The following is a 22,307-nucleotide window of genomic DNA, read 5'->3' as shown; positions in this document are numbered from 1 at the left end:
GCACTTTGGGGCACGTGGGGTGGGGGGGCTGCTGCATGATTGCACCATGTGCAGTGCAGTAGACTGGATATACTGTATAATATGCATGCAATGGAGACATACTGCCATCTAGTGGTAAAAACAGCAATATTCAAATAAAATAATACATTAAGAAAGGGCAAAGCAACTGTAAAATCAATTATGATCAGTTTTGATCACCTTTAATTTACAAATGTATTTTATTCTGTACATTACAAAATATCCAGTGGTACCATTTGTATCTGAAAAAAAAACATGAAATAAATAATGAAACAATCACCGTAGTCAAAGTATAACAAATGAGCAAAATTGTCATTTGATTTTAAAAAAAACATTAACTTGAACACAGTTCCGTACTTTAAAGATAAAGAATCAGAGTTCAAAAGAATTAACAAATTTCATTCTAAAATCGATAAACCACTCGCATCAGGCTTACATCTTAACGATATACGTGAAAAGTCCAGACAAGTGAAAACTGCGCATGTCAGATGTTTTCATTCCATCAACTCAGTTCATCACAAGAACCGAAAAACAACAAGCACCAAGACTGGACATCTACTGATGAAACCAGTTTGCTGCAGCTGTCTTGTCACAAACAGCTGGGTCGCTACACTTAGCATCGATGCCCAACATTTTTTCTATTTCAGAATTTTATTAATTAATTTCTTTATCTACTGAGTTGAAGATTCTTTAAAAAAAAATGCTGAACCACATCGCCAAAGAAAAACATTTGAAAAGCGGTTAAATCGCTCTATTATTTCACTTTAGGAAAAAAACACACATAAGGTGCCAGGATTGTCACGTTCAGAAAAAATCAAATATCCAACCACAGAAGGCACATTAAGAGCTGAGACAGATGACCCCACGAAAAATGGAGATGGATCTGTATCATAAATGTGGATGCAGGTAGAGAATGGCTCCCGAATCCTCCAGTCTTTTTAAGGCTTCAGCTTCATGATTAAGGTCGTGGTAAGAATTCTGTAACAGAGTAGAGGAGCATTAGTATTCAAGGAATATGAAGCTTTGCCAGTGAGCGTGTTAAAACAAAAAGTACATCACTACAGGTGGCCGCGCACCTTCATAGACTTCATGGTGGCATATCCATAGTAATGGATCGGCTGCTGCTGTTGGCTCTTTGAGCGAGGGTATCCGAATCCAGCAACGTGGACCACGTCACAGTAGTTGAGAGCAACAAAAATGGCAAGTATACCCGTGGTAGGATGCACTGGGATCTGCAACAAGCAAGAGATCATGACAGCCCACTGCACTTCTTCTTGTTTTCATGATTTATTATTTCTAAAATTAGCAAATATTAGTAGATACCCCCAAATAAAGAACTGAAAGATTTTTACCTTGCACACCTGAGTAAAAACAGATAAAAAAAAAACAATAAACAAAAACAGGTTTGTATAAATCAAATTAACTTTATAGAAGGAGAGTTACTTAAAGCATGTAAAAAAAAATGTACATGCTGAGCTTTGCTGGTTGTGCAAAAGAGGTTATGATGTAAAAACAATCTCCAGATGGCTTTGGAACTGAAACCCTAAAAGAAGCCCCTCATTTCACCACTAGATGGCAATAGAGGAAAACTGCAGCTTTATATGCGGTTCATTTGCACAAGCATTTCTATGTGCAGTATTCGCTCTCATAACCTCACCCACATGGCTTATGCAAACACAGTTTTGTTTCTATGGTTTTTGTTTCAACCACCTACTGTTCCAACAGAATTTAAACGTTGTGCACAACAATTAACTTAAACTCTTAAAAACAGAAAAACTTGAGTATTTTGACATTTTATTTTGAAATTCATTTGCAGCTCTGAGACTGCTGTTCTCAAGCAAAGTACAGCTGCTTTTTCAAACACAGTGATTCAAAGCATTTAAGCCCTCTGCCTTTCCTTTCCTTCCTCTCGATTACAGTAAATTAGTCTTTTTCACAGTAATCGAGAGGAAGGAAAGGAAAGGTGTGTGAAAAATTGATGGTTACTACACATATAAAGCCTCTGCCATGACTTAATGGTATGGTTAGCAATTATGTTGTTAAAAAAAAGTGGACATATGCAGAGTAAGCATGGGTGCACCATGTAAGCAGAGTAAAAATGGGTGTTCCATGGTAAAGGATGAGTTTATTGTCTAAAGTCATTGTGACAGATACATACGTAGTCCTGCAAGTGAAAATGCTGGCCTTATCACTAATGTACAGGTGCACACACACTAACCTGCAAAGGTTTTAGTGTGGCTGCAAGTTAGTTACAGAGACATAAAAAACTCAAGATTTGGCTGAAAGCTGGTCTGGTGTGATGAAATCCAGGTGGACTACGTCTGTAAAGAGGACACAGACTAATTCCTACAATTCGATTCCACACTACAATTTTTCCTGTATATCCTGAGGGAAAAACAGCCCACAAACAGCGGTGATATACATTTCCCTTCACATTTTGTGCATGTCACATTCCTTAATTGGCTTCTGCTTAAAAACAATGACAAAAGAACATGCAGGAAGCAAATCCTCCTGGCTGATATTTTATTTTTGCTTCTTTAAGGAAAAACTAGAACTCAAGGTAATGTGAGATTTAATGAGAGACATGTTTGTTGTGTTATTCCTGGCTGGCTCTTTCTGTCCACAGAAATTTCCCTGTGCTGTTTGCCACTCCCTATATGACTGATTATGATTACGCGTGCTCACATAGGCAAGAAGAAGAATTATTTCCATATGACCTGAAGACAAAAGAAACTCTCCTTCACTTTTCAAATTAAAACCCACTTTAACAAAAACCTTTTATTCTTCATCTTTCCAAATCATCATCTGTGTTTTTGTGTTTTTTTCCTGTGCAATGCTCCATCGGTAAATGCACCAGTGTTTATATTAGCCTACTTCCAGTATGTTCTTTTCTAGTTACGGGGCTTACTGAATGTCAAAACCAATAGATCTCAAACTTTTTTTCTGGCGTGCCTCCCTTCATGAGTCAGACAAAGTTAACACCCCACTGTTCCTCATCAAATGTTAACAATGAAAAAGTATTTAAACTTATTTAGTGAAATGTCAGCACAGCATCTGCAACCTCTTGTTTTGGAAAAAACTCTGTGTAAACCATCCTGATATCAAAATAAAGTTAACATATAAGTGAGCCTTAATCACATCACAGGTGTAATTATCACAACAGACGTCATTGTGTCAAAGTAACTGAGGATGGAACAGATTTTTTCTTGGACTAATTTTTTGTGTGTCTTTTACAGCATGAACCTGTGCTGCAGTAGATCAAAAACTGAAGAAAACCATGAGTCAACAGATGGACATTACCCGTGGAAAGATCAATGCTGCTGAAGTGAAACAGAGAAAAGTTACAGAGGTTTGATTAGAGACATAGCTCAGCCTTTTGCAAATTAAAAAAAATTGGCACCATCTGTGAGAGCTGATATTTCTTCAGCATTGAAAAGCAGAAATTTGGCTTTCTTGCTGGAGGTCAATTTCGCAAAACAAATCAATAAACATACTCTATAAAATTATGGACTGGTGCGTAATGCGTCCGCGCGTAAAGAATCGAATAAGGCAGAAAGTAGGAATTTATGACAGGAAACTGCTGTTGAAACACACTGCGAAACGGAGCTGTGCAGGAAATGTGATTGCATCAAACTGGATTTTTTTGGTAACAATACAGCACAGGTAAGACAGAACTGATGCTAATGTTTGTCACACTTGAAGCGAAATTTTGGTCTTCTTTTGCTGCTGGCTTAGTGAATTTTTGGTTGGGTCGTGATGAAACTTGCACTTTTGGACTCGGTGAGATCTGTGCTTTCAACAGAGACATTGTTTGTCCGTGTACATGCTGTCAGATTTGTTGTTTTAGCTGTGTTTGGTGGTCATGGAAATGGTTTTGTGAGCTTTAGCTAAGATTCTGATATTTCAGTGATGCCACACATCTATATTTGAATAACAGATCTGGCAGCACAGCCTGTGAAACTAGCTGTTGCTTTCAGTTTCTCTTGTCTATTTAACCAGTTCAGTTTTCTTTGAAATTCAGCCACTCATTTGCCTGTACACTCAGGATGAACGCACAGGGGAAACCGGTTGATAACCTGCTTCATATGACTGTTTGTACCCCAGATATGTTGAACTTGATTCACAGCAGAGGGCCAAGGTCTTAAAATGAGATGAGACAGCAACACATGACATATTACACTGTGTCATTATAATTTAATAAGAACTAGAAAATGTTGCATTTCCTGTGAAAATGCAGTGTGAATGCCTTGCAGTGGAATCTGCTGAAAACAGCAGAAGTAAAACTATGTGCTGAAAGGAGGTGAAGAAATGGAAAATTCTGCTGAAAACAGGTGAGGAAGCAGATTTTTTTTTCTGAAAAGAGGTGAAAAGCCAACAATTCTTCTGAAAAGGGGTGAAGAAGCTGAAATTTGTACTAAAAAGAGGCGAAAAAGTTGAACTATCTGCTGAAAAGAAAAAGCAGGGTTCAAACCCGGGCATTCTGGTCTCAAGATGGCTACTTATCTCATTGAGCCAAACTGGTTCTCAGGAAACTGAAAAGACATGGAGAAACTTTTGCTAACAATGTGGTCCATTAATTTCAACGGGACAAAAAAATTGCATAAACCATTTAATATCTCAAAAAGTATAGAAGTTATGAGCACCAAAAGTCATAGCCGACATTAGCAGAAATAGCAGAGTTTTTTTTTTAAACTAGAATGGTGAAAATCGGACAAAAACTGCGGAAGTAGTTTCCCGGTGAAAAAGCATGGAGCAACTAGAATAAAGTTTAAAGAATAAAGAGAAACAGGAACTCAATAGTGTGAATGCCTGTGAGGCATTCACACAATAAGCAATAAGTTTAAGGCAGAAAGACTCCTGCTGCTTCCACATGAATCAGATCTGCTCTATTGACTGGTTATCACACCAAAATGAGCACATGGATAAAAGCTGAAGTTTGCTGTTTTTTTATTGACACAATGCCAAAAAGGAAGAACTTAAAGACATAATTATTGCCCATCAAATAACACCACGCCATCCATACACACACACATAGACAGAGGTTAAGAAAGAATAGCGCCAAAGTGAAGATGATGGTGAGGCAATTAGCCACAACATGCAAATCAACCTGACTGTGCAATGCTCTCTGAGTAAGCAACATAATTATGCATGCTGACACAAACAGAAGGAGAAGATGCCCAAGGCTACGTGTGATGTGTGTAGCACTGTCTGGGGAAACAATCAGTCTGTCTTCAGGAGGCTACAAGTCGCAAAAGTGCCATAAAGTGTAAAAAACAAGTCTTCTATTTGTAAGATAAGGTGCAAACTTGCCCACCCAGGCAGAAAAGAACCATCACCTGCGTGAATTGCTTTATGAGAAGCTTCAGGCTACGTCCACACTAATGCGTTTTTGTTTGAAAACGCATCTTTTTCTCTCCGGTTTGGCCTCCCGTCCACACTGAGCTGCGTTTTCGCTCAAGGAAAACGCAGCTTTTTGAAAACGCTCTCCAAAGTGGATACTAGGGATGGGTACCGGTATCCGGTGCCATCATGGCACCGGTTCTGACATAAACGGTAGTAACCAGACCGAAAAGCAGCGCACATTTCGGTGCTTTATTTCAGTGCTTTTTTTTCCTGAGCTGTGATACACTTTAGATTCTAGCCAATCATTTTACGTTTCCGAGGATAGTAGGCGGGGCCAGGTATGTACGTTCTTTTAGAGCAGAGCTACAGATTAAAAATGCCCAAGGTGAAGCGGTCAAAAGTCTGGCTGTACTTCACAGCAAAATATGCAAACTCAGCAGCCTGCAACAAGTGCTTTAAGCTGATACTGTGATACTGTCAAAGGAGGTAACACCTTGAATCCGATGAAACACCTGGCGACGCATAGCGTTTTTTTTAAAAGCAGAGAAATGCGCCGTATGATAGCTTGCTGCGAGACCTCACACCGAGCACATCTACTGCGGGTGTGGTGCCTGTTATCGGACCCGGAGTTAGCAACATCCCCCAAAAACACGAAGAGGAGAGTCCTGGCCCCTAGCCCTGCCAGTGTAGCAGAAATGATGACGGATGATGATGGCAGCAGCAGACGTTCTTCTCTGCGTGAGTAGCTTAATGTTGTTCGTGTGTAATTTACGTTGAGTAGGCTAAACACGTTATTACATTAATGCATGTAAGGTGAACTAGCAAACATCATCATAGCTACATGCGGCTGTCTTCTTGTTTGATGGCAGATACTCCCTTCACCCTGGCCAAAAAGGCTAAAATGACCAAAGAAAAAGTGGAAAACAGTTAAACATGAGAAATTTTTGGACAAAGTTTGTGTTTTTTCCATTGTTTAAGCACTGCTTCCAGCCAAGAGTAATGCCATAAACCCCCTATAGCTGCAGAAAAGGCTAACATTGTTATCTTTTTACAAAAAAACAGCTGACCATGAGAGGTTTTTGGACCAATTTTGTGTTCTCCATTCTTTAAGCACCGGTTTAAGCACCATTTAAGCACTGGCACCGTTTCAAAAGTACCGGTTTGGCACCGGTATCGGATAAAACCTAAACGATACCCATCCCTAGTGGATACATTTGAAAAGGTTTTTGCGTAGCAGTGTGGACAGCAAACCCGGAGCCTTTTCAAAAACGATGACACATTTTAGTCATGTGATGCAGTCATGTGAACAATTAAACTAAAATAGCGGAGGGCATTACACAGCAGTTGTTTTGTTTGCGCTCAATTTTGACAGCCCTATTAAAGATTAATATCAGTTTGTACATGCTCCAGATAATCGCTTTTGCAACTTTGTATTTTTGTGTTACTCACAGCAACAACTCCAACTCATTGTTAGTCCATTTAAAAAATTCTGTGCTTTTCCTCAACATTTTGCCGCGAAAGTAAACAAGCGGCAGACAGAAATGAGGCAGATCGAATCGTCTTGCGTTTCACACATACGCAGTACTGGAACGTAAGTGTTTTCGGCCGTTTCAATGTGAATGCACAACTCTGTGAAAACGACTGAAAACGCTAGTGTGGACTCGGAGCATTTTCAGATGAAAACGCCGTTTTCAAATTTATCTGGGCTGGTGTGGACGTTGTCTCAGTGGGGGTTTTTGAAACCCACGTTGAAGTGTGAAACCCCAGGGGAAGTGCTATTTTAAAAGTTTATTCAGAGGTACAGCAGGGCTCAAGTGTGTTTCTTTTTATAGTTTTGCAACAGGTCAGGCTGGCATCCGGTACTCAGTGAATGATCAGCACAGCTCCTCAATGTGTGCTGATAACTCTACTTCTGCCTTTTTCAGGAGATGTTTAAAAGAAAGCCTACACACAACACACCGGCATGTAGATGACAGTAAGTGTTCATTTGCGTGAGTCGTTGAGCTTTTGAACCCTCAGGGTGAATTTTTTGCAAAATGTGTGTCTAAACAAATGTGCAGTCGGTTATAGCAACAGAGATAACAATTTGTTTGAGTAGCCTTGTCAAGAATCTGAAACAGAGTTTTTGCCGCTGCACAGAGCATAATCGGTAACCTGAGGGAAACTGATGATGCCAAAGCACAGGAGTTCCAAAATGAGACAAAGTGTATCCAACAACAACACAGAGTGAGGGCGTGCCAGATGCACATTTCCATCATGTTCAGTAATGTGTAAAAAATGTCATGCTTACAGCCCCGAATAAACATAATTCAGGTGTTACTTGAAAACTTTACTGCCTGCAGCCCCCAGTTCTCCCACCACTTCATCCCACCTCTCCTACTGCTACCCCCCAGCCATTCCCGTACAAGCTGCACAGATGGTACAGAGCTCCTGTCGAGTGAGCCCGCTGATCGCCTGCAGGATCTCTGCCTTCCCGCTCCTCACTCTCGTCTTGCAGTGAACCAACTGTGTTTATACCGCAATCTGAAATGGTTACACCCATTGTCAAGTCTTTGACAAAAAGGTCTCAGTGGGAACAAGCAGAACCAAAACAAAACTTGGCTGAAGATCCACATCGACGACGATCCCCACCAAACACACAGAAAGCCACACTTGGCAGATGAGATGCTATGGGCCAATAAAAAAATGCTGTAATACACCAGTTTCAGTCCAAGAGGGATCTCGTGGTGTTTCAAAATCTGATCAGCAGGGGAAAAAAAAGAAATGTCATGCACTCTGGATCTTCATTGCGCAACTGCTGTTTTTCCTTGAGTTTATGGGTTTAGGGCAATGCTTTCACTTTTACTTTTCGTGTTTTGATTCAGCCATCTTGCGTTTCATTTGCCTTCTACTTTAAAATGTCAAAGGATATGCTCAGTGAAAACCAACTAAACATTAAAATCGAGTTAAAAGTTAGTGAAGGCCACAGTACAAAAGCAATAATCCGCATCACAGATAAGCACACTGGGAACTGCCTTTTACCTTTAAAGACATACAATAAGAAAACAATATTTTGGCTTTTCTTACCCCCAAAAAATGAAATAAGCCAATTATTTCCCAGGGAACCACCGATTTATCGTTGAAGACATGAGACACTTATCTTACAGTGAGATACCAGGATGCCAAGCAGAAGCTAATTGTCACCAAATTCACAGTAATCACCAACTAGATTTCAGCAGAAACGCTTCTTACAATAAACTGTTTACCACAAAGGTCATGACGGATCATTCTGAGGAGCTGTGCCTAATCAGCAGAGGCTCTGTCCACCCTTGTTAACATTCATGTGGGAAGCAGTGAAAGGCCAGAAAAGAAGAACAGAAACATAGGAGAAAGAGCACAGAAGAGGAAGAAAAGTCTGCTGCAGAGGATGCCAGAAATTCTTGGTATTGCAACATCCCCACCACAATTACAGAGCAAAAACTTATGATTAAGTAAGAAATGGGACTGATTTGAATAAGGAATAAAGACAGTTTGGTTTCGATTTGCACTGAAACTTCTACTACCACAAATTGAGATCACGCATAGTCACGACTGCAAAAAAACCAAACAAAAAACACTTAAGTGAAAGTGATCACTCACCTGTTTGCTCTTGGGGTGAAAATTGATCTTTAGCAGCTTGACTGCAGTCTGATGCAAGAAGTGTGGGTCCAGCACTCTAACTTTACTGGCATCACCCAACCAAATTTGAGGAGGGGGCTTCCAAAAGCCTTTCCTGACCTGGCAAAGACAAAAAAAACAGACAGGGTGTTTATAGACTGAGAGTGAAAGCGGCCACGAATTGCCCTTTATTTGGCAGAATGGATGCATGCAAGGAGAGACGCATGTAAATCTCCCTCATGTTTGAAGGACACTAAATCGATGTGCAAATTAGCGGGTAATGACCCTGCAACTATTAGCAGCAGGAGGCCGGAGGTGCCGTGGGATACGGAGTGAACGATGCCTGCAATGGAAACAACATTTAACTCTGGAGAGTGCTGGCACTGCTCAAGTGGAACCTCTTAAGTAGTTGTTCCTGATATGCAAGACAGACAAGCTTGAAAACTAAACAGAGTGTGTTCAGTTAAGGCAGAGAGGGGAAAGAACGAAAGAAAGGGAGATGACTGTGTGTGCGTAAGAGAGTCTGTGTTTGCATGTGGGAGAGTGCATTCTCACACACATCCAGTACCCTCTTCTCATTGTAGAGGATCTCTTTGAGCCACCGTAGATCTTGCTGTTTGAAAGGCACCAGGACCATAAGGGTGTCAGGCTCATTGTCCAGTCCAGGGTTGTAGAAGGCTGACTCAGGGTAGAAGAACCTCATGGTGGTCTTGTTCCCCACGTCTTCCTCATAGCCTCTTACCGGGGCATCATTCAACCTGAGGCAGGAATAAAATATGTAAAGAAATTTAAAAAAGGATTTTCAGAGCTGTTTTAGTCAGGATTTCAATTTTTGCAATTAGAAAAAAGATTGATGTAAATGAGCATTGAATAACCATTATTCAGTGGATCGTGAAATACTGCACTCCCCACCTGCAGCTAGCCTCTCAGAGCTTCAACCGATTCAGTTTTTACATAAATGATTTAAGGTCTGATCGCATGCTTAAAGACACTGGAGGTAACATGACCTCGGCCTTGAGCATAGTTTAGGTAAAGATCCATTAGGTGATCTTTGCATGCTATGTTCACTGAAATCTGATAATACTCTAGGAGGAGTAACAATTCTTGTAAATCACATAAGCTCATGGGTCCTTCAGCCCGAAGTTGACAATTCTTGATTTCTTGTGTTTTTGCAGATTTTTCACACTTACATGTTGCAGATCAATAAACTAATTTTATCTATTAGACACGGACAACCTGAATAAGTACATGTGGCGGAGTTGTGGTCCCTGGCTGAGCTGCAGGGGAGGGGTGGTGCAATGAACTCAAGTATGCATATGTTTTTTTTACAGAACTTTATGCTGATGCACAAACTCAACAGCTACATCCTTTATTGCACAGATAGTCCACGACCATCTCTTTAGTTTCTGACACATTAATGTGCAACAAGGACAACTTGCAACACTCTTTTTCTGGTCAAGGTTTACTCAGCAGAGATGCAATCACTTTAAAAATAAAACTAGAGAAAACGCACTTCTGTGATGGCAAATAAAACATGATTTACCAACATGTCACACCGCAATCAGTCTTATGAATACTAAGAAGTTGCAGCAGCATTAATTTTGGTGTATGTGTAAAGTTGCACCCAGATATGTCGTCTACTGACAGATATTATCTATCACACGATTAAGAGCTGGGGGGAAAAAAAATAAAAGTTAAAAAGTTGCCTCAGAACAGGATGACTAACTCACACTACGCTGTACACAGCCTGAAATTCGAAACCTTGTTCACTCTGTGAAATAAAAAAACATCTGTGTTTCATCACTTAACAAAAAAATACAATATAACTCTATAGTTGGCAAATTCAATAGCACAGACTGAGAACATTAAATTATTAGCAAGCACTTTTAGAACTTAATTCTCAACAGGCTTTTAAGAAGTCAAGCAGTGTTTCCATGGCAGGAAAAAAGCCAGATGACGTCAAAATCTCAGGCATGCATTGAATTCTGAGTGTCAATAACCTGACTTGGCTGGAAAATAATTAGAAGAGAGCGAGAGACGTGAGGGGAGGGAAAGAGGGGGGTTCGGGGGGGTGCATTGCTGCCAGGCCTAATTCTGGCTGTTTGAAAGAGGCTTAAAAAAACTCAGAATGTGGTCGTTCATTCCAAGGCTGTAAAGTCAGATCTGCTAAATGCCTTTGTCCCTGAGTAAACTCAATGCTTTCTTTTCTGCTTTTAAAGAACCTGATTTGACCCAAACTTAGCCTGAGAGGACGGCTCTGTGTCAGAGTCACATGCTTATACAGTCTACAGCTAAGTGAATTAAACCCTATTTAGAGAGGCTGAAGGTAAAAGAAATCAACACATTCTCTTTTTTAAAATGCAATAGCAATGAGTCCTAACTGCCTTGAAACATGGAAGTTTAACTGCTCTCCTTTTAAATCAACCTTGGACATGATTTTTTCTGATTGGCTGTGCTTGATAAACAGAGGGGAAGAACAGCAGGTTGGTTGGGTTTCAATCCCTACAACAAAAAGTGTAGATGACCTCACTAATGATATCGCCAACAGCTCTATCCCTCAACCTGCTTTTACATGCACCTATATTTGAAAGTCCTACATCCCTTAATTCACGAGTTATTGCGCTCGCAAACTTGGGTATCCACCCAACCTGGCTGTCCACCAGGCGAGGTGATGACACTACCCCAAGCCTTTCAGGCTGAGGGGCTGAAGACTGTCAGCAATCAACTATTTAGAGCAGTCTGAAGTCTGAGCTTCTGGCTTAAAGACATTTAAGCCATATACTGACTTCATTGTTTGCAACTTTGAACATTTTTAATCCAAGCATCCATCTAAATAATTGGATTTAAATATATGGCAGACACTTTCAAACACACTTTAACCCCACTATTATTGCACAGTAGAGCATATCATTTCATTTTAATACCATAATCAGGAAAAATGATTTCACTGTTGTGTGGAGTATGATTATTGCTTACCGAATGACCACATCGTATTTATTGATGATGCTTCCCAGGGAGCTGTTTTTAATGGCAAAGCCATTACCTATGACTACACAAGTTCTGCATTCAAGGCTGTGGAGAAAAACAACACAGGTTCACATTATGAATTAAATGTGGGAAATTTGTCTTTATCAAGGTTTCTCATCAGTCTTAAAATGAACATGTTTTGTTCAGTTACAAACAAAATGGCTCTCTGGAGGCAAAAACCTATCATCACTACTGGAACAGCACGCGAGGACATAGGGAACAGTTATAGGGAACAGTTACAAAGAGCGTTTTCACAGAACTCTTTGCAACCATGTTAAAAATCAAGTACAAGGCCACAGTTAGCATGTTAAATTTGTTAATTTACCCTTCATTCTAATTTGTGTTGTACAGTTATTTCCTTTTTAACCTTAATTTATATTTTATTCCTTCCTAGTAAAATTTACCCTTTTTAATTTTTCATATTTATTTCCTATCTTATTCATAGCCTTTTCCTTTTTTGTTTTCTTTAGGTCACGAGCAGTTGTCCAAGCATTTCACTGCATATCGTACTGTGTATGACTGTGTACGTGACAAATAAAATTTGAATTTGAATTAAACGTTAAAGCTCGTGACAGCACAATTAAAAAAAGATGGAACAAGTGTGGCTTGTTTGGAACGTTTGCCAGGAGAAGGCCTAGTCTTTCTAAAAAGAACGTGGCAGCACAGCTTAGGTTTGCAAAGCTGCATTTAAACAACCACAGGAGCTCTGGAACAATCCTATGGACAGACGAGAACAACGTGGAGATGTTTGGTCATAATGCAGAGTGCGACATTTGGCAAAAAACCAGTGCCTGCAAACCTCCATGTTGTAAAGAAAAATGGACCAAAATTCCTCCACAACGATGTGACAGATTTCAAGTTATTGCTGCTAAAGGCGGCTCCACAAGCTGTTGAATCATAGGGTGTTTTTCACAGGACTGCATAGTGTGTATTTGTTGGCACCGATCTTGGCCTACTCTATTTTGAACATGATGGCTTGAATTGGTAAACAGAGCAGGATACTGAAAAATGTTTAAATAGTTAAGAATATTTAGGATAATTAGAAAAGTGCAGATTGTGTATTTTTCTAATTATTCTAAATATTCTTGTAAATAAATAAATTGTAAGATGGTCTAAAAAAGCAAATCGTTATCCATGATTGCAATGTTAAACTAATTTGTTTTACTACTGTTGGCCAAGTTTGCTAAAGTGTGCTCAAACTTACTTTTCGATGTTGGCTGGCACGTGATAATTCGTAGTTACAGCAAGCACTTTCAGTAGCAGCAGCTCTGGGATGAAAAGTGAGAAATGGAGAAGTTCAAAAGTTAATGCCGAACACAGAGCTTGAATTGGTGAAAAAGCTACAGTCCTGGGTTTCAGCTGTATTAACAGTTTAAGATGTCATCTATTTAATCCCCAGTCCTGGTCCCAGTCAAAATGAGACAAATTTGCTAAAAGTGAGTGGGAAGAGTGGGGATTAATTTAAAATGCAAGGTCAACATACCACTGCCCTTAATGCCATAAGGTAATGCCAGATCTGACAGATGCTGCCGCCAAAAGAAATCCTCCATTTTCATAAAGAGCTGCGTCCGTCTGCTAATGCTGTATGAGAAATGTCAAAGCAGGGTTTATAAGATGATACCACACAGTTTCAGTGTACAGATGAGTTATGCTGCCAGAGGCTTTGTGGCCGGGAGAGCAAAGAAAACTGCTTCAAGTTTTTTGTCTAAAATAATCAACCCACACAATAGACAATACCATATGTTCTGCCAAGCAGTACAGTGTTCAAGCTAGCACATAAAAAAGAAAAAAAACTGCTTTGTAATCTTAACTGATGCACTAGCGTTACCAAATGTTCTGGTACCCATTAAGCAGGTAAGCCAACCTCGTTATAAGAAAATCACCTATTTATATGATGCCATTCAATAGCAATTTCCTTCATTAAAATTCTCCGCTGGCATTCCCTCGCCATGGAGAGGGGAAAGAAAACAATAATGCTCACAGAGCCTGTGGAGTGAGACAAATGTGGAAGGTTGCAATATGTGAAACAGTTGCTCTTCTGTGCTCACTCACTCCAGCTGTTTATAACCTACTGTCTTTGACAGTAAGTCTCTCAGGCATTTATTACTCTTGTGTGCCAGCTAGCCCTCTGTAGGAGATCAGGATAAATCTCCGGGCAGGGAGTCTAATTAGAGAAATGTCATTGTAACTGCCTCGCAGGCTTCCCTGTGACTGACTCATGTTAAAAATCCAAGAACAACAGACTGGTAACTCTGAACTGAACTGAACTCTTTTTCAGCTACACATCTTAACTGTTGCAAACGTTAAAGGGCAGGCGGTGGAAGGTCGACTGGGCTAAATAAATAAACAGTGACCTTGGATGAGGTTTGGCCAAACCACACATTCACTTTTACTAATAGAGCAGAGCCAAGAATAAAGGTGAGTAAATATACAGGTCGATAAACTGATAAAGAGACTAAAAGATAGAAAACTGTGAGCATGTTAGAGAATGTGAAACAGGGATTAGTTAACAAAACGGGCTAGACATTATCAAGTTATAAAAAAAATATGTATATGTCATGAAGACATTGTTAGCCAAAATTAGTTTTTCACATTAACTCCCCCTCTCTGGCTTTTTATCAAGACATTCCACTGGAATGACTGAAACTTACTGTAACCATTATTTAGATGGAAACTCTTTTTTTAAACATAACTCTTCTTCTCTGTAAAATGTGCTTTTCTGTCATGACTGGTACAGAGCAGTCCAGTTTCAAGGAACTCGGCACTTTATGTTCAAATAAAAACACTGCTATACACCACTCCTTTAATAAGTCAGTTTCCCCAAAAAAAAGAAAAAAGAAAAAAGAACACACAGACATGCCATTACTCACTTAAAGTTAAGGCTCTCCCATTTCTTCTGGGTTAGCCAGCCACCACACAGCGACTTGCTACTGCTGGGAGACTTGCTGGTGCCTCCATAGCTGAAAGACAGTTGCCATAGCTGGCATGAAAACTACTGCTGAATCAGTGAAAATGGAAAGTGCCAGTAATTTAGTCCAAAATGCTCAAAAAGTGCAAAAATTGCTATGTGTGAGGCTTTGGTTGACTAGCAGCTCAGACCACTTTGTGAAGAGGCTGTCTTCTCAGATTTTAGTGACTCAGCGCTGGCCAGAAATCCTGAGAAATGGGTATTACTGTGATTCTGTGACTCAATACCAGAGAAATTAAGAAAGAAAGAAAGACATGTTTGTGTTAGAGTGTGTCTTTGTGTGAGATTACCTCTGAATCAAGGCATACGAACAGTAGAACATGACAAAGGTGACGAAGAACAGGAGAACTGGGAGAAGCCTAGGCCACCATACTGGAGCAGACAAAGACAAAAACAGAAGCAAACATATCAGGGTAAAAAAGTAGAGTCAGTTTCTGGCAACACCTGAGAGACGATGCTCAGTCTTCTTCTATGCAAATTATGTTGTTTGCTTTTTCTGACGTGCCATTTTGAAACAGGTGTACGGGCAATGCCAATGAAACTGATTTTCATTCAAATATCACTTTCCAAATTAAGACAAATGCAAAGGCTTATAGGAAACTGTCCATCTGCTAGGATTTATTTTTAACAGCAAAGAGTGAAGATCACAAATTACGATACGATGTTCTCAAAAATGGTTTGAATTCTTTAAATACACTGAAAAAACTTGCAAATCTCATAAACACATATTTTATTCACAACAGAACATATAACAAATGTTTAAACTGAGATATTCTACTTTTTCATGAAAAATATTGGAAAACAATGGCAACAAAGGGCTCAAAAAGTCAGTGGTGCTAAAAAGAAACAGCTAGGGGAACATTTTGCAACTAATTCGGTTAGTTGACTACATGTTAGTTACATGATTGGGAATAACAAGAGCACCTTAGAGAGGCAGTTTGACAGAAGTAAAGCTGGGCAGAGGTTCATCAATCTGCAAACAAATCTGTCTACAAACCATTTCTGAAATTTGAAAGTGTATATACAGGTTTAAGATCAACATATGCTCCAATCCAGAAAATGTGTCTTTCAGGAAAGGTTGTGCATATTTTAGCAAGACGATGGTATGTCTGTGAAGGTTCTCAGTCATCCAGGTCATTGTAGTCAAAGGAGCTTGCAAAGAAAAGCGTCTGGACTTCTTTAAGTTGCTTGAAGACGTTTCACCTCTCATCCGAGAAGCTTCTTCAGTTCTAAGGTGAAACATGTGAACATTGGCATCCCCTTTCGAGGATGCCAATGTTCACATTTTGGACAGAGAGGACAGATGGTTTGAAAGAGGAGTGAACGACGCCATCTATGTCCACTGTGAGCGACCATCTTTGAACAGAGGCGGTGGTTTACGACACCAACTCTCTGCCATCTATAATCCAGTTTTGAGTTCCCTCCCCAGACGCCTTAACGCCCACTCACACCCTGGGCCAGGTTTCACAATGAGCTCACCCGAAACTCTGGCTGATTGGGACCCACACCCAGTTTCACACCTTGGCTTTGGCGATTAGAGGATCATCAGGGGGTCCTTTTGTCCCTCTGCGGGGGGATACTCCCACTAGGTTTAAATCTGGGACTCTCCACCATTTGACCTCAGAACTGAAGAAGCTTCTCGGATGAGAGGTGAAACGTCTTCAAGCAACTTAAAGAAGTCCAGACGCTTTTCTTTGCAAGCTCCTTTGACCATGTGCTGAACAGCACTCCAAACCTTTCATCAACTGAAAACAGTTGACACATCATGAAACCAAAAATACAACGAAGGCAAAGAAGAAGAGAAACAAGGATACTACACAGTGGTAAACACAGCTGTTACCCAACTTTTTTTGAACGTGCTGCTGCCACCAAATTCAAAATGACTTATTTTGTTCATAAAATGGCAAATTTCTAAGTTTCAACATTCAATATGTTTTCTATGTTCTATTGTGAATGAAATATGGGCTCATTGCATTCTCTTTTTATTTACATTTTACATAGCACATGTATGGAATGAGGGTTGTATATGAGTATCATTTGATATACTGGACTTATGTTAATGTGCATTTGGGAGCATCAAAAGTTTTCTTCTTTTTTTTTTTTAACAACATCTCCATGAAATGACTCTAAAGCAGGGGTCGGCAACCCTAGGAACGCATGCCAACTGTGGCACGTGAAGGGTTAACTGATGGCACGACCATAGCTGGACTGGCCATCAGGCATACCGGGCATTTGCTCGGTGGGCAACCCAACGGTATAAATGAAAGGTGGTGGATTGGCCAGTTGCTGGCCGGTGTGTAAAAATAACTCAGTTGTTTGGTGGTGGCTATGGCGTAGCTTCCACAGATTCAGTAAAATTAACAAGTGGTGGAGGCTGGCAGGTGGATGAGGGAGAGGGGAGGCAGGAGGAGGAGAAACCCGAGGCAGCCGCCGGTCTGAGTGTGAACTGAACTTCAGGTAAGAAGTTATGACTACAGTCCATCTGGGTCAGATATAAACCAAGTTTAGGTGCAGTTTATTTTCGTTGTGCTGACTTTTTACAGTCAGTTACAATAACTCGTACTGCGTGCTAACTAGCATGACGGAGTTTCTATACAGCTGGGTGGGTGCTATGATGTTACTGATAGTGAACTTTATTTTATTTATAAGGTTAGTTAGTAGAGTTGCCAACCGTCCCGCATTCAGGGAAATTATTACGCATTTCGTGTTGAGCTGAGAAGGGACGCAGTTTGTCCCGGACTTCAGCTAGAATGGAAAAAGACACAAAGGTGGAGTTATTCTGTCTTTACGCTGCACAGCTGCCTCTTCTCTCATTCTCTCTCTCCTGTTGCTACTTTAATCATGAAACTGATCAATGATCAGCTGATTGGCTTTTCTCTCTTGTTTGTTTATCGCCCACTTTGCGCCAGAAAGAGGAAACTGAGGAGCTGTCCGCTCAGCGCAGCATCAGCACCATGGAAATACACGGATACATCCGTAGACTCGAGACACAATGCGTTTTTGGGACTTTCAGGTGTATGGACCAATGTTTTCTTTTCTGATCAAACCAGAAATCTTTAATGAGCAGCTGGATTTGTCTCGCATTAACTGGCTGAGTTAATACCAGTTAATGCAACATCGAAGCAGCTGGAATCCACAGCTGTGCGTGTTCATGGAACTTGCATTTTCACCAGCTGGACATCACTACCTGACAAGTTTAACTGTCTTCAGAACATTGCAGAGGCCTTATTGACAGTATTTGGCTCCACATATCTGTGTGAGCAGATTTTCTCTCACATGAGTGTTAGAGATGGCACGATACCACTTTTTTATGTCCGCTACCGATACCGATATCATAAATTTGTATATCTGCCAATACCGATATGAATCTGATATAGTGTGTTTTTTAATCAATAAAACTGTTTTTTAATATCTTGCTGCATTTTTTATAAGTTTATACTCAAGTTTAAATAAACAACAACACTAAAGCTATTCCGTTATACCTGTATGTAAAAAATACACTGCACCCAAAATATTTCATAGTTCAGCAATACTGATAAATCTCCATCCATCCATCCATCCATTCGCTTCCGCTTATCCTTTTCAGGGTCGCGGGGGGCGCTGGAGCCTATCCCAGCTGTCATAGGCCGAGAGGCCCTAAATCTAATAAACTTAAACCTACACAATCCTTCCTATTCTGGTATTTTAAAGAGCACTTAGCAGAAATATTAAGCAACCTAACTAATAGGGTTGCAAACTCCCAGCAAAAAAAAAAAAGGAAACCACCCCCCACCCTCCACCTCATGACGCTTAATCAACGTAATAAACTTTAATTTGATGCAGTGTGAAAACAAAAATGCACAGAATTAGATTATTTTTCAAGAATAATTAAATAGATTCAACATCTTTCTTCAACAGAATTGCAGACTGCACAGATGGTATCTTCCCAAAGGAAAAAGTACTATAGCTTACTAGGGTATATTAGACTTAACAGTTACTATATACAGTAATGGACTTATATACATTTTACATCGGATTAAAACTTTGGGTGTAAGATTCAGATAATTATTTATTAAAAGCTAGACATTTTAAATGAGAATAAGAAAGAAAAGTATGTCTTTGTGCCCCCTTTTCCCTGTTAATGCCCTATCGGCCCCCCTGGCTAAACTTTGCTAGATCCGCCCCTGCACAGTTACCAGCTGTCAGCTGCGTAGAAAAGGATCCTGGTCTAGAAAGTAATATTAAATAAATTCTAACAACAGCTTATCAAGGTTAAATGTGCTGCTGTTGTTCAGCTACTGGTTTCCTCTTTCTGGCGCGAATGTGGGCCAAAAACAAACAAGAGAGACGGAGTCGCGACAGAAAAGCCGATCAGCTGATCATTAATCAGTTTCACGTTTGAAGTAGCAGCAGGAGAGAGAGGGAGAGAGAGGCAGTCGCTCCATATATTGGTTGTTAAGCTTAATGCAGGAATGCTTTACAAACATTCAGAGATGAACTTACACACTTGCTTAACTTCTCTCTTGGATAACTTCCTCTGAGTTTGGTAGTGAGGCTCCAAATACACACAGCCGCTCTATCATGTGAGCACACTGCTCCGACGTGCAACGGTTATGGGCGGAGTTACGCCGTGTCGCAAGTTTTGTGAGGTGCTTTTTTGATATTTAATGGATCGGATTACATTTTTTATTTCTCTCCGATATCCGATCCAGTAATTTACATCAGTATCGGACCGATACCGATACGTAATATTGGATCGGTCCATCTCTAATGAGTGTCCTCGAGTAGCGGTCTGAATGCTGGACACTTGGAGACCTGTGTCTCTGAGTGGGAGACCAGAGATCAGATTAATATGTGTATTAACAAACATGCCATATTGGCCCAGTTTATTTTTCTTATCATTGTTGTGAGGAGACCATAAATAGCATTTGTATTTTTTGTTGTACAGTTAATTTGCTGTTATAGAGTTCTTGTTATGGATAAAAAGTGTATTTTTTTGTTTCAAAATAGCTGATAACTATTCGCTGATAGCTGCCAACATCTGCAAACAAATATAATTCTATAAAGTGGTTCTATATAGTGTGTAACTGTTAATATAGAGCGTTATTAAATTTATTGCTAATACAATCATATGGTACACTGACTTCTGAGGAAACTTTAAATGGCACTCGCCATCAAAAAGGTTGCCTACCCCTGCTCCAAAGATTGCTGTGCTTGGACTTTCTTCTCATCAGGTTCAGTGGTAAAGCTACACTGTACAGTAAACAAAGGTTTTTTCCTGCTAACTGGACTAATAGCGGGAAGTTTGGGGCAATTTAAGGTGTGATTAAATATTTTAAGCTTCATCTATAACAAGGCATTGAACAATAAACCCAAGGACCATTAAAAAGAGAGTTTGGAAGGTAATTTTAACCACTGTCTTTCTGACAGTTAGATAAGGACTCCATTCAATAATAAATTACAGCCAGTAAGTGCTGCACGGTGTTTGAAAACAGATAAATATACTTAGCCTGACTTAGCCTGATGCAAGTTTAAAAGAATACGTTGTAGTGTTATGAGTGGTTTATGTGCAAAAATACATGCAATAAATTATACACGGAATACATGGAAATTGCTACAAAATTCATTTAACGCTAAAGTTTTTAAAGTGTAAAGAGAAAAGCCAGCAACAGCCTTTGGTAACATTTTACAGTGGTTCGAAAAAGTGTTTCCCCCCCCCGTCTTAAATTCCCTATTTTTTTGCATATTTGTCACACACTTATATGTTTCAGATAATTAAACAAACGGTAATATTAGATAATATAAGATAAGCTGAGTCAAAACAAAATGTAGTTTTTAAGCGAAAAAAGTTATCAAAACCTATCTGGTCTTGTGTGAAAAAGTAATTAACCCTGCCCCCTTGTTAAATCATGAATTAACTGTGATTAAACAGGTTTTCTGTAAAGCTGAGTTCAGCTTCACTAAACACACTCAGGCCTGATTACTGGCAGACCTGTTGAATCATTCAAATAACAAGGCCTGGACTGCTTTAACTAACACGATCTGTATGCTGACTTAAACAGAATTATGGTTACTGTTTGACAAAGACTCACTGGTAACCAAATTGTTCTGTGATAAGTGATAGTACTGATAAGTTCTACAATATTCAAGAAGTCCAGTTTGACCTCTCAGTATCTCACATTAAACAACAGTGAATTTAGGGCATGTTAAAAATCCCAATCCTCAAATTTGCTGTTCACACAGAGAAAATCATAAAAAAGATCTTAAGACAATAAGTTTAAAAAATGCAATGAAAATACAACAACAGCATCAAAAAAACAAAAATAACAATCACAGACAGCAAAAAGGCTTACTTTTAGTTGCCTTCTGGGACATCTTCACATGCTCGCTGAGCCTCTCATGACTTCACAATATGTGGTCACCCTGATAGTAGGTACAGGAATAAGAAAGCTCAAATATTTGCACATATGACACTGCCTTTGCTGTAAAAAAAACAAAAAAAACCCAACTGAAAATGTGATCTGAAAGTCAAATGACATGAAAACTAAGATGTAGAGCGTTTTGCACACATATGTAAATGTGTTCAAAGCATTTAAAAAAAAAAAACGATCACAACGCGTTTCACAACTACAAGCAACAGCTAAAAATACTCTAAGTTAAAATTAAAACACACAACAGTGTGCACTAGCTAAAAGCAAACCTATACAAATAAGCCTTGAAGCGCTCTTTAAAACTTTCAATAAAGTCCAGAGATTTCAAATGTATTAGTAGTGCACAAGGTTATTGTAATTAGCTGAAACTAAACTAAAAACTAATCACAAAAAAAAAACATTTTAATTCACTAAAATAAGTATAAAATTAGACCTTTGAAAGACTCGTTAGAAAATATAAAACTTTAATAACTCTAATAGTGCATTCCGTAGTTCACAAGCTCAAAGCTCATAATCTGTTTTAGTTTTCAGTCTAGAACAAAGTGAACCACCAAGAGGTTTAGGGTGAAAGACCAAAATGACCTGTATGTACTGTATGGATGTAGGAGTTACAAAGGTTTTGATAAAACCAAAGAAGAGGCTGTGAAAAATTACACTTTGATGCAGTTCTCACATCCAGAAGTTGTCTCACTACTCTTAATGCAGTTCTCAAATCAGAAACACTTTTCTCCCCACTCAATTGCATTTCTCATTATTTTTATCTACATATACTTCACAACTAAATATATTTGTAATTATGCTGATGCACTTCTTACTTGAATCTCACAACTCATCAAAACAGCTTGTACTTTTGTCAGTCAGAACTGTAGATACTTTATTTCCTTACATTTTTTCTCAGTTGCTTT

The 22,307-nt window shown here is 39.4% G+C and overlaps 1 protein-coding gene across 7 annotated transcripts in view; it reads right to left on the bottom strand.

Annotated features, from left to right (window-relative positions):
- Positions 1-494: 494 nt before the first annotated feature.
- st3gal4 (ST3 beta-galactoside alpha-2,3-sialyltransferase 4) overlaps positions 495-22,307 on the bottom strand; it is a 41,302-nt gene continuing 19,489 nt past the window's right edge. For 2 of the 7 annotated variants that reach the window (XM_040008724.1, XM_040008725.1), the window contains 10 exons: positions 21,325-21,394; positions 15,283-15,364; positions 14,895-14,984; positions 13,508-13,605; positions 13,229-13,292; positions 11,974-12,069; positions 9,557-9,755; positions 8,980-9,117; positions 1,095-1,250; positions 495-996 (listed from right to left, as the gene is read on the bottom strand). In XM_040008724.1, coding sequence (XP_039864658.1) covers positions 907-996; positions 1,095-1,250; positions 8,980-9,117; positions 9,557-9,755; positions 11,974-12,069; positions 13,229-13,292; positions 13,508-13,605; positions 14,895-14,984; positions 15,283-15,364; positions 21,325-21,346 — 1,035 coding nt within the window. In that variant the 5' untranslated portion in view covers positions 21,347-21,394 and the 3' untranslated portion in view covers positions 495-906. Of the gene's footprint in view, positions 997-1,094; positions 1,251-3,187; positions 4,551-8,979; positions 9,118-9,556; positions 9,756-11,973; positions 12,070-13,228; positions 13,293-13,507; positions 13,606-14,894; positions 14,985-15,282; positions 15,365-21,324; positions 21,414-22,307 lie in introns of those variants that run through there. The other 5 variants (XM_040008728.1, XM_040008727.1, XM_040008729.1 and 2 more) reach the window with 4 other exon arrangements.

Source organism: Simochromis diagramma, unplaced genomic scaffold (assembly GCF_900408965.1).
Source record: "Simochromis diagramma unplaced genomic scaffold, fSimDia1.1 OVJJ01000344.1, whole genome shotgun sequence".
NCBI lineage: Eukaryota > Metazoa > Chordata > Actinopteri > Cichliformes > Cichlidae > Simochromis > Simochromis diagramma.
This window is presented reverse-complemented; position numbering and strand designations above follow the sequence as displayed.